The 12,505-nt window shown below is 41.7% G+C and overlaps 1 protein-coding gene across 4 annotated transcripts in view; it reads right to left on the bottom strand.

The window, feature by feature from the left end:
• LOC140200154 (mitochondrial intermediate peptidase-like) overlaps positions 1-12,505 on the bottom strand; it is a 99,051-nt gene that overhangs the window by 16,031 nt on the left and 70,515 nt on the right. The window contains exon 19 of one of the 4 annotated variants that reach the window (XM_072263036.1): positions 9,875-10,005. The exons of 2 other annotated variants lie outside the window; for them this stretch is intronic. In XM_072263036.1, the coding sequence (XP_072119137.1) occupies positions 9,917-10,005 (89 nt within the window). In that variant the 3' untranslated portion in view covers positions 9,875-9,916. Of the gene's footprint in view, positions 1-1,127; positions 1,305-9,874; positions 10,006-12,505 lie in introns of those variants that run through there. One more of the 4 variants, XM_072263035.1, reaches the window with a different exon arrangement.

Below are 12,505 nucleotides of genomic sequence, written 5' to 3'. Positions count from 1 at the left end.
GCTTGAAAAGGTGTCCCTCAGGTCCTTTATAAGCCTTTTCCCTCTCACCCTAAACCAATAACCTGAGTTTTGGATGCTCCTGCTCTGAGGAAAGACCGTTACCATCCACCTCAACTATGTCTAATATAATTTTAAACATTTCTTTAGGATTGCCTTTCATTTCCCTAATTCCCAAGAAATGAAGACCTAGCCTGGCTAACCTTTCCATGTAACTCAGGTCCCAAAGTCCTGGCAACATCTCCCTAAATCTTTTTTGTACTCTTTCCAGTTTAATCACTTCATTCCTATAACAGAGTGATCAAAACTGTGCACAAAACCCCAAGTTTGGCCTCACTAAAATTTATACAACTGCAACATACTATCTCAATTCCTTTAACTCAATGGCCTGACTGATGAAAGTCAGTATGCTTAATATCCTTTTCACCACTCTATCTACCTGTGACACCACTTTCAATGAACTTGTACTCCTATGTCCCTCACATTACATTCCTTAGAGTCGTACCAGAGCCTTTCTAAAATGTCCTTGGGAAAAAGTAAGTCCTAACACAGATCTCTGTGAACACCACTAGACACTGCAGTACTAGAAAAGGTTCCCTTTATTCACACTCTTTGCCTCCTGCCAATCAGCCACTGCTTTATCCATGCTAGAATTGTTCCTGTAATACCACGGGCTCGTAGCTTGTTAAGCAGCCGTGTGTGTGGCACCTTGTCAAAGGCCTTCTGAAAATCCAAGTACACAACATCAACCGATTCTCTTTTGTCTGTCCTGATTGTTATTTCCTCAAAGAATTCCAATGGGTTGGTCAGGCAAGATTTTCCCTTGATGATTATGGCCTATTTTATCATGTGCCTCCAAGAACCCCAAGACCGCATCCTTAATAATCAACCCCAACATCTTCCCAACCAATGAGGTCAAGCTAACTAGCCTATAGTTTCCTTTCTTCTGCTCTTCTCCCTTCTTGAAGAGTGGAGTGACATTTGCAATTGTCCATTCTTCCAGCACTATTACAGAATCTAGTGATTCTTGAAAGATCATTACTAATGCCTTCACAATCTCTTCAGCCACCTCTATCAGAAACTTGGTGTGTACACCATCTGGTTCAGGTGACTTACCTACCTTCAGACCTTCCAGTTTCCCGAAGAACCCTCTCTCTAGTAATGGTAACTTCACACATTTCATGACCCCTGATACCTGGAACTTCCACCATACTGCTAGTGCCTTCCGCGGTGAAGACTGATGTAAAATATTTCCTTGTCCCCCAAACCACTTCTCCAACATAGTTTTCCAGCTGTGTAACAGTTATCTGCAAAAGGCAAGTCATCCTGCTTATCCAACCAGAACAAAATACAACTACAAAGCTCCAAACATATAGAATTATTTGTTAATTCTATTCTAACAATGTTTATTAACTTAGAATACATACTTAAAGTTGCTGCTGGCTAAAATGATTGCACTTCATAAGACTTTATGACTGTAAAGTATTTCCAGGTGCTTATAACCATACTTGTTTTGTTCCTCATTCAGGCTCTTCTTTCTTGCCAGGGCAAGTACAGGTCAAGAGTTTAAAATGTATAAGTAACTCAGCTGTATTTTTAATATAAAATGAAATAAAAACTATTTAGAGAACAGATTATCTACAAAGATAATTGTAGATTACTGTATTTTAGAAAGGAAAAGGGGCTTCCCAATTAAATTTAATTAGATACTCTTCTAAAGTTATTTTCATTCCTTCCTTAATGGTTCAGCCCGAAGGGATGCAGGAATTTACAAATTCCATTTTACAACTGACTACGGATAGTGTATAAATGCTGCTTGAGGCAGTTTTTTTTTTTTGCTCAAAGTTCACTCAGATCTTACAGTTGCACAGCTAAGACCAGGGGAAGATTTAAATATTGAAGCCTTGGAACAATGCTATGTTTGATATGGAAAATAAAAACAACTTGCACCATGTGAACTCTTTCACAACATGACCGTACTCTAAAAGAACATAGAGCAGAGAACAATGCGGCATGGGAAAAGGCCCTTGGCCCAAGATGTTGTACAAAACTAATCAAATTATTAATTAGGTTTCGCACTAAACTCATCCCATCTGCGTACACAAAGTCCATATACCTCAATTCTCTGCACATTCATATGCCTATCTATGAGCTTAAATTCACATTTATTGAATTTGCTTCTACTACCAAAGGACGAAGAGACAACTTTGAATGAGGGTGGAGGCAGCATCGTATGTACAACAACTTTGGCAGGGTTTGCAAGACAAAACTTCATACAAAGCAAAACCCAGTATCATGAATGGCAGCAATGCTTCACTAGCAGATGCCCGCTTTAAAAGGGAGAATATAACTACAACTGTGAAGATCCCTGATGCAACTGATGACCCCATGATCTCTGTCTCAGAGGCCGATGTTAGGCTGTCTTTAAAGAGAGTAAACCCTCATAAGGCGGAAGGTCCCGATGCAGTACCTGGTAAGGCTCTGAAAACCTCTGCCAATCAACTGGTGGGAGTATTCAAAGACATTTTCAACCTCTCACTGCTACGGGGGAGGGGGAGCAAGTTCCTACTTGCTTCAAAAAGGCAATAATTATACTAGTGCCTAAGAAGAATAATGTGAGCTGCCTTAATGACTATCACTCAGTAGCACTCACATTTACAGTGATGAAATGCTTTGAGAGGTTGGTCATGACTAGACTGAACTCCTGCCTCAGCAAGGGCTTGGACTCATTGCAATTTGCCTATCGCCACAATAGTCCAATGACAAGTGCAATCTCAATGGCTCTTCACACGGCTTTAGACTACCTGGACACCACAAACACCTATATCAGGATGCTGTTCATCGACCGTAGCTCAGCATTTAATACCATCATTCCCATTATCCTGATTGAGAAATTGAAGAACTTGGGTGTCTGTACTCTCTCTGCAATTGGATCCTCGACTTCCAAACCAGAAGACCACAATCTGTGCAGATTGGTGACAACATCTCCTCCTTGCTGACGATCAACACTGGTGCACCTCAGGGGTGTGTGCTTAGCCCACTGCTCTACTCTCTCTATACCCATGACTGTGCTTAAATACCTTCTATGATGATACAACCATTGTCGGTAGAATCTCAGGTGGTGACAAGAGGGTGTACAGGAATAAGATATGTCAACCAGTGGAGTGGTGTCGCAGCCACAACCTGACACTCAACGTCACAAGTTAGGACAGGTGACGGAAGTGTGTGTAGGGGAACACTTTGGTTCCAGTGATCATAACAACATTAGTTTCAACTTGATCATGGATAAAGATAGACCTGGTCCTCAGGTTGAGGTTCTAAACTAGAAAAAGCTCAAATTTGAAGAAATGAGAAAGGATCTAAAAAGTGTGGATTGGGACAGGTTGTTCTCTGGCAAGGATGTGATTGGTAGGTAAGTGGGAGGATTTCAAAGGAGAAATTTTGAGAGTGCAGAGTTTGTGTGTTCCTGTCAGGATTAAAGGCAAAGTGAATAAGAATAAGGAACCTTGGTTCTCAAGGGATATTAGAACTCTGATAAAGAAGAAAACAGAGATGTATGACATGTATAGGAAACAGGGAGCAAATAAGGTGCTTGAGGAGTATAAAAAGTGCAAAAAAGAGAAATCAGGAGGGCTAAAAGAAAACATGAGGTTGCTTTAGCAGTCAAGGAGAAGGATAATCTAAAGAGCTTCTACAGGTATATTAAGAGCAAAAGGATAGTAAGGGATAAAATTGGTCCTCTTGAAGATCAGAGTGGTCGGTTATGTATGAAACCAAAAGAAAAGGGGGAGATCTTAAATGGGCTTTTTGCGTCTGTATTTACAGGAAACTGGCATGGAGTCTATGGAAATAAGGCAAACAAGTAGTGAGGTCATGGAACCTATACAGATTGAGGAGGAGGAGGTGCTTGCTATCTTGAGACAAATCAGAGTAGATACATCCCCAGGGCCTGACAGTGTATTCCCTCAGACCCTGAAGCAGACTAGTGCTGAAATTGCAGGGGCCCTGGCAGATACATTTAAAATGTCAGTATCTACGGGTGAGGTGCTGGAGGATTGGCGGATAGCTCACGTTGTTCCGTTATTTAAAATAGGCTCTAAAAGTAATCCGGGAAATTATAGGCTGATAAGTTTGACATCGGTAGTAGGTAAATTATTGGAAGGAGTACTGAGATAGGATCTACAAGTATTTGGATAGACGGACTTATGAGGGAGAGTCAACATGGCTTTGTGCATGGTAGGTCATGTTTAATCAATCTATTAGAGTTTTTCAAGGAGGTTACCAGGAAAGTGGATGAAGGGAAGGCAGTGGATATTGTCTACATGGACTTCAGTAAGGCCTTTGACAAGGTCCCGCATGGGAGGTTAGTTAGAAAGATTCAGTCGCTAGGTATACATGGAGAGGTAGTAAATTGGATTAGACATTGGGTCAATGGAAGAAGCCAGAAAGTGGTAGTGGAGGATTGCCTCTCTGAGTGGAGGCCTGTGACTAGTGGTGTGCCACAGGGATCAGTGCTGAGTCCATTGTTATTTGTCATCTATATCAATGATCTGGATGATAATGTGGTAAATTGGATCAGCAAATTTGCTGGTGATACAAAGATTGGAGGTGTAGTGGACAGTGAGGAAGGTTTTTAGAGTTTGCAGAGGGATTTGGAACAGCTGGAAAAATGGGCGGAAAAATGGCAGATGGAGTTTAATACAGATAAGTGTGAGGTATTGCACTTTGGAAGGACAAACTAAGGTAGAACATACAAGGTAAATGGTAGGGCACTGAGGAGTGCAGTAGAACAGAAGGATCTGGGAATACAGATACAAAGTTCCCTAAAAGTGGTGTCACTGGTAGATAGGGTCGTAAAGAGAGCTTTTGGTACATTGGCCTTTATAAATCAAAGTATTGAGTATAAGAGTTGGAATGTTATGGTGAGGTTGTATACGGCATTGGTGAGGCTGAATTTGGAGTATTCTGTTCAGTTTTGGTCACCAAATTACAGGAAGGATATTAATAAGGTTGAAAGAGTACAGAGAAGGTTTACAAGGATGTTGCCGGGACTTGAGAAACTCAGTTACATAGAAAGGTTGAATAGGTTAGGACTTTATTTCTTGGAGCGTAGAAGAATGAGGGGAGATTTGATACAGGTATATAAAATTATGATGGGTATAAATAGAGTGAATACAAGCAGGCTTTTTCCACTGAGGCTAGGGGAGAAAGGTGAGAGGTGTATGGAGGGATATGGTCCAAGTGCAGGTCAGTGGACTAGGCAGAAAAATGGTTTGGCACAGCCAAGAAGGGCCAAAAGGCCTGTTTCTGTGCTGTAATGTTCTATGGTTCAGTAAAATGAAAGGCTGACTGGACTTCCGGAACTGTAAGATGAAGAAACACATACCAATCCTCGTAGAGGGATTAGAAGTGGAGAGAATGAGTAGTTTCAAATTCCTGGATGTCAAGATCTCTGAGGATCTAGCCTGGTCCCAACAGATCGATGTAGTTATAAAGAAGGCAAGGCAGCAGTTATACTTCATAGGAGTTTGAAGAGATTTGGTGTCTGATATTGGGGGGGGGGGGGGGGAAGGGGGTGGCTACTGCACAGGACCAAAAGAAGCTGCAAAGGGTTATAAATTTAGTCGGCTCCATCTTGGGTACGAGCCTACGAAGTACCCAAGACCGAGTGGTGTCTTAGAAAGGCAGCATCCATTATAAAGGACCTCCAGTACCCAGGGTATGCCCTTTTCACACCGTTTTCATCAGGTAGGAGGTACAGAAGCACACACTCAGCAATTCAGGAACAGCTTCTTCCCCTCTGCTACCCGATTCCTAAATGGACATTGAACCCTTGACCATGACCTCACTTTTTTAAATATATATTATTTCTGTTTTTTTGCACGATTTTTATCTATTCAATATACATATACTGTAATTGATTCACTTATTTTTTTTTCTTCTAGATTATGTATTGCATTGAACTGCTGCTGCTAAGTTAACAAATTTCACGTCACATGCCCATGATAATAAACCTGATGCTGACCTCTGAAACTGCATTCCAAACATCCACCACTCTCTAAGTCTAAGAACGTGACCTGCACATCTCCTTTGAACTTACCTCTTCTCAACTTAAATACATGTTCTCTATATCCATAATTTTTTTAAATAGATCATTGGGCAGTTTTCCAGGGAAGGTGGGACCCTGTTCCAGTGGGACGGTTTACATCTGAAATGGAGGGGGACAAATATTCTTGCAGGGAGGTTTGCTAGGGAGGCTCCAGTGGATTTAAACTAGATACAAGGTGGGGGGGAGGGGAACCAGAGTGCAGGAACGGATGTGGGGGAGAAGGAAGAAAAAGAAAATAGTAAAGTTGTTTGCACCGTTAGTGATAAACAGAGAGTAAGAGGTGCAAAATTTCTTAAATGCATTTACTTTAATGCTAGGAGCATTATAAGAAAGGTGGATAAGCTTAAAGCATGGATTGATACCTGGAAGTATGATGTGGTGGCTATTAGTGAAACATGGTTACAGGAGGGGTGAGATTGGCAACTAAATACTCCTGGATTTAATTGCTTCAGGTGTGATAGAATCGGAGGGACAAGAGGGGAAGGAAAATATTACAGCGGTGCTCTGGCAGGATAGATTGGAGGCCTCATCTAGGGAGGCTGCTTGGGTGGAATTGAGGAATGGGAAAGGTGTAGTAATACCTATGGGGATGTATTATAGACCACCAAATGGGGAGCGAGAATTGGAGGAGCAAATTTGTAAGGAGATAGCAGATATTTGTAGTAAGCACAAGGTTGTGATTGTGAGAGATTTTAATTTTCCACACATAGACTGGAAAGCCCATACTGTAAAAGGGCTGGATGGTTTGGAGTTTGTAAAATGTGTGCAGGATAGTTTTTTGCAGCAATACGTAGAGGTACCAACTAGAGAAGGGGCAGTGATGGATCTCCTGTTAGGGAATGAGATAGGTCAGGTGACGGAGGTTTGTGTTGGGGAGCACTTTAGGTCCTGTGATCACAATGCCATTAGTTTCAATATAATTATGGAGAAGGATAGGTCTGGACGCAGGGTTGAGATTTTTGATTGGAGAAAGACCAACTTTGAGGAGATGCGAAAGGATTTAGAAGGAGTGGATTGGGACAATTTGTTTTATGGGAAAGATGTAATAGAGAAATGGAGGTCATTTAAAGGTGAAATTTTGAGGGTACAGAATCTTTACGTTCCTGTTAGGTTGAAAGGAAAGGTTAAAAGTTTGAGAGAGCCATGGTTTTCAAGAGATACTGGAAACTTGGTTCAGAAAATGAGAGATATCTACAATAAATATAGGCAGCATGGAGTAAATGAGGTGCACGAGGAATATAAAGAATGTAAAAAGAATCTTAAGCAAGAAATTAGAAAAGTTAAAAGAAGATATGAGGTTGCTTTGGCAAGTAAGGTGAAAATGAATCCCAAGGGTTTCTACAGTTATATTAATAGCAAAAGGATAGTGAGGGATAAAATTGGTCCCTTAGAGAATCAGAGTGGACAGCTATGTGTGGAGCCAAAAGAGATGGGGGAGATTCTGAATAATTTCTTTTCTTCGGTATTCACTAAGGAGAAGGATATTGAATTGTGTAAGATAAGGGAAACAGGTAGGGAAGTTATGGAAACTATGATGATTAAAGAAGAGGAAGTACTGGCACTTTTAGGAATATAAAAGTGGGTAAGTCTCTGGGTCCTGACAGTATATTCCCTAGGACCTTCAGGGAATTTAGTGTGGAAATAGCAGAGGCTCTGACAGAAATATTTCAAATGTCATTAGAAACGGGGATGGCGCCAGAGGATTGGCGTATTGCTCATGTTGTTCCATTGTTTAAAAAGGGTTCCAAGAGTAAACCTAGCAATTATCGGCCTGTGAGTTTGACATCAGTGGTGGGTAAATTGATGGAAAGTATTCTTAGAGATGGTATATATAATTATCTGGATAGACAGGGTCTGATTAGGAACAGCCAACATGGATTTGCGTGTGGAAGGTCATGTTTGACAAATCTTATTGAATTTTTTGAACAGGTTACTAGGAAAGTTGACGAGGGTAAAGTGGTGGATGTTGTCTATATGGGCTTCAGTAAGGCCTTTGACAAGGTTCCACACGTAAGGTTAGTTAGGAAGGTTCAATCGTTAGGTATTAATATTGAAGTTGTAAAATGGATTCAGCAGTGGCTGGATGGGAGATGCCAGAGAGTAGTGGTGGATAACTGTTTGTCAGGTTGGAGGCCGGTGACTAGTGGTGTGCCTCAGGGATCTGTACTGGGTACAATGTTGTTTGTCATATACATTAATGATTTGGATGATGGGGTGGTAAATTGGAATAGTAAGTATGCAGATGATACTAAGATAGGTGGAGTTGTGGATAATGAAGTAGGTTTTCAAAGCTTGCCGAGAGATTTAGGCCAGTGAGAAGAATGGGCTGAAAGATGGCAGATGGAGTTTAATGCTGATAAATGTGAGGTGCTACATTTTGGAAGGACTAATCAAAATAGGACATACCTGGTAAATGGTAGGCATTGAAGAATGCAGTATAGAACAGAGGGATCTAGGAATAATGCTGCATAGTTCCCTAAAGGTGGAATCTCATGTGGACGGGGTGGTGAAGAAAGCTTTTGGTATGCTGGCCTTTATAAATCACAGCATTGAGTATAGAAGTTGAGATGTAATGTTGAAATTGTACAAGGCATTGGTAAGGCCAAATTTGGAGTATTGTGTACAGTTTTGGTCACCGAATTATAGGAAAATTTTAACAAAATAGAGAGAGTACAGAGAAGATTTACTAGAATGTTACCTGGGTTTCATCTCCTACGTTACAGAGAAAGGTTGAACAAGTTGGATCTTTATTCTTTGGAGCATAGAAGGTTGAGGGGGAACTTGATGGAGGTATTTAAAATTATGAGGGGGATAGATAAAGAGTTGATGTGGATAGGCTTTTTCCATTGAGAGTGGGGGAGATTCAAACAAGAGGATACGAGTTGAGAGAGGGCAAAAGTTTAGGGGTAACATGAGGGGGAACTTCTTTACTCAGCGAGTTGAGGCAGGTTCAATGTTGTCATTTAAAGTTAAATTGGATAGCTACATGGACAGGAAAGGAATGGAGGGTTATGGGCTGAGTGCAGGTCAGTGGGACTAGGTGAGAGTAAGAGTTCAGCATGGACTAGAAGGGCCGAGATGGCCTGTTTCAGTGCTGTAATTATATGGTTATATATCGATACCAGTTGTTTACATCTATACCACTCAATCTTATAAACTTCAATCAGATCTTCCCTCAGTCACTTCAGAGAAAACAACCCATGTTTGTCCAACCTCTCCTGGTAGCACATGCCCTCTAATCCAGGCAGCATCCTGGTAAACCTTTTCTGCATCCTCTCCAAAACCTCCACAACATTTTTATAAAGGAATGACCAGAATTAAATACAGTACTCCAGATGTGGTCTTAATATAATGAGTTTTATCAAAATGCAATACAACTCCTTGACTCTTGAACTTGGTTCCCTGACTAATAAAGGCAAACATGCCATACACCTTCTTTCACATCCACAACGCATCCTGCCGTTTCCAGGAGTTACCAAGTTGGACTCCAAGATCCCTTTGTACATTAGCACTGGTAAGGGTCCTGCCATTAACATTAAAGGAAGTCCCTTTACATTTGATCTCCAATTGACACTTGGCCTGATTGAACTCCGTCTGCAATTTTTCCACACATATCTACAACTGATCTATATCCCACTATACCATTTGGCAATCTACTACATTATTCGCAATGCCACCAATCTTTGTATCATCTGCAAGCTTATTAACCCACCCATCAACGTTTTGATGCAACCAACAGAAATCCCAGGAAGAGTCACTTCAGGTTACCTGTAGTCATGGAATTCCAGTCAGAATAATTCCTATCTGCCGCTATCCTCTGTCTTCCATGGGCAAGCTAATTCTGAATCCAAACAGCCAAGTCACCATGGATTCCATGCATCTTCTTCTTCTGGATGGACCTAACATGAGATGAGGTAATGTAGTACACTAATGTAGGCAGAGAATTAGATGTGTGGTTTACAAGGACTTCAGGAAGGCTCTCAACAAGGAAGACTAGTTCAAAAAGGTTAGGGCCCGCTGGATTCAGGCTGTTGGCAATTTAGATCCGATAGTGGCTTGATAGTAGGAGACAGAGGGTGAAGATAGGGGGTTGCTTTTGTGAATGAATGCCATGACTTGTGTTTTAAAGGGATCCGTGCTGAGACCCTTGATATTATATGTGAATGATCTGATATAGATGGAAGTGACATGATCAGCAAGTTCTCACAATTGGAGAATTATTGACAGTATGGAAGGTAATCTTAGGGTACGAGTGCTATTGATCCAATAGTGAAGTCAGTCAAGAAATGGCAGATGGAGTTTAATCCTGTTAAATATGAGGTGATGAGTTTTGGGAATGTGGGCAGGGCATACATCATGAAGAGCAAGATCCTAGAAACTATAGAAGAACAAAGGAGCGCGTGCAAGGAGCAAAGATCCTTGAAAGGGCAGTGCTGGTCTTCATTAGTCAGGGTATAGAAAATAAAAGCAGGAGTGTTATGCTTCATCTTTATAAAACATTGGTCAAATCTCAGTTGAAGTATTATGTACAATTCTGGATACCACTTTATCTGAAAGATACAGTAGTGTGGTGGTTAGCGCAACCACTTTACAGCGCCAGCAATCACAGATAGGGGTTCAATTCCTGCTGCTGCCTGTAAGGAGTTTGTTCATTCTTCTTGTGACCAAGTGGGTTTTGTCTGGGTGCTCTAATTTCCTCCCTTGTTACAAAGACATACAGTTAAGGTTTGGGTTAATGAGTTGTAAGTATGTTGTGTTGACAAATAAAGCTAACCTCATTACACTGGAGAGTATGCAGAGGGGATTCATTAGGACAGGGGTCCCCAACCTTTTTGGCACTGTGGACCGGTTTAATATTGACAATATTCCTGCTGACCGGCCGACCCGGTGGGGGGTGCGGGGGTAGGGTTGCCAACGGATAAAAGTAGCAGTCAAATACATTGTGTTTACCCAAAGAAAGACTACAATGACCATGAAGCCTTGCGCGGGCACCAGTGCGCATGCGTGTACGTGCCGATTTTTTCCTATAAATCGTTTTTGGTGATTCTGTTCGGGGGGGGGTGTTAATCATGACCAGAATATCGGTGACAAGTGGCTAATACACTCAATTTCATTTCTAAAAGGGTTTATCTAACGAATTTAATATTAAACACACAGCGCATGAATATGCATGAATATAGTGATAAGTCAATTATCAGGGGAGGACAGGGGAGCTTAAAGTAAGTGTTGAACGAATTTCAAGTAGAAGTGGCAGAAGCAGGTTCGATATTATCATTTAAAGAAAAATTGGACAGGTATATGGACAGGAAAGGAATGGAGGGTTATGGGCTGAGTGCAGGTCGGTGGGACTAGGTGAGAGTAGCGTTCGGCACAGACTAGAAGGGCAGAGATGGCCTGCTTCCGTGCTGTACGGTTATATAAGTTACTTAAAAGTCAATAGCATCATAACATTTTAAGTAACGTTTGGATATTAAACACACAGCACATATCTTCCCCGTATGAACATATAACATCATTGCAACACACCAATATCGCTGAATCAGTGGGAGCCCTGGGCCTTTTGTCCTGCAACACGACGGTCCCATCAAGGGGTGATGGGAGACAGCGATACTCGAAGGGGGTTCCTTATGCCCAGTCTATTCTGCAACTTAGTTTTCGTTGCATTCATTGCAGAAAACGCCACTTCGCAGAAAAATGTTGGAAATGGAAGCAACGTTTTCAGTGCTTTCATGGCTATCTCAGGATATTTAGCCTTGACTTAGATCCAGAATGCCGGCAGAGATGTTATGTCAAACATACTTTTCAGCCCGCTGTCATTTGCAAGCTCGAGGAGTTGATCTCCTTCCGGCGCTGACACGGACGACGCGCAGGTAATTACCTCGCGTGCGTTCAAGTTCAACAGTGGGCGTGACAGGGAATGAGGAAAGGTGCAGCTGACTTGTATCGCCAAATCATATCGTTTCCTCGCGGTCTGGTAGCACAAGCTTTGCGGCATGGTGGTTGGGGACCGCTGCATTAGGATGTTGCTTAAGATGAAGCCTTCCCGTTATGAGTAGTAACTGGAGAGGCTACATCTGTTTTCCCTGGAGCAGATTAGATGAAGAGAGGATGTGATTGAGACGTATAGAAAGGGTAGATTTTTCCCCTTTGAATAAAGCCAAAGGACAAGGAAAGGGGTAGGAAATTTACAGGGGATCTGAGGGGAAACTCAAAAAAGTGGCAAGTACAAATGCGCACCCAGAGAAAGTTGTAGAAAAGTGCCTTTTTCTTAAAAAATCTAGGCACTGAGTGCCAGGGCCAAATGCTGGAAGATGAGAGTCATAGGAATGGGTTTTCATTTATTGGCATGGATGTGGTGGGTTAAAGGATCTGTTTCCATGCTGTATGGCTTTACAACTC

Source organism: Mobula birostris, chromosome 7 (assembly GCF_030028105.1).
Source record: "Mobula birostris isolate sMobBir1 chromosome 7, sMobBir1.hap1, whole genome shotgun sequence".
In the NCBI taxonomy this organism is placed as follows: domain Eukaryota; kingdom Metazoa; phylum Chordata; class Chondrichthyes; order Myliobatiformes; family Myliobatidae; genus Mobula; species Mobula birostris.
This window is presented reverse-complemented; position numbering and strand designations above follow the sequence as displayed.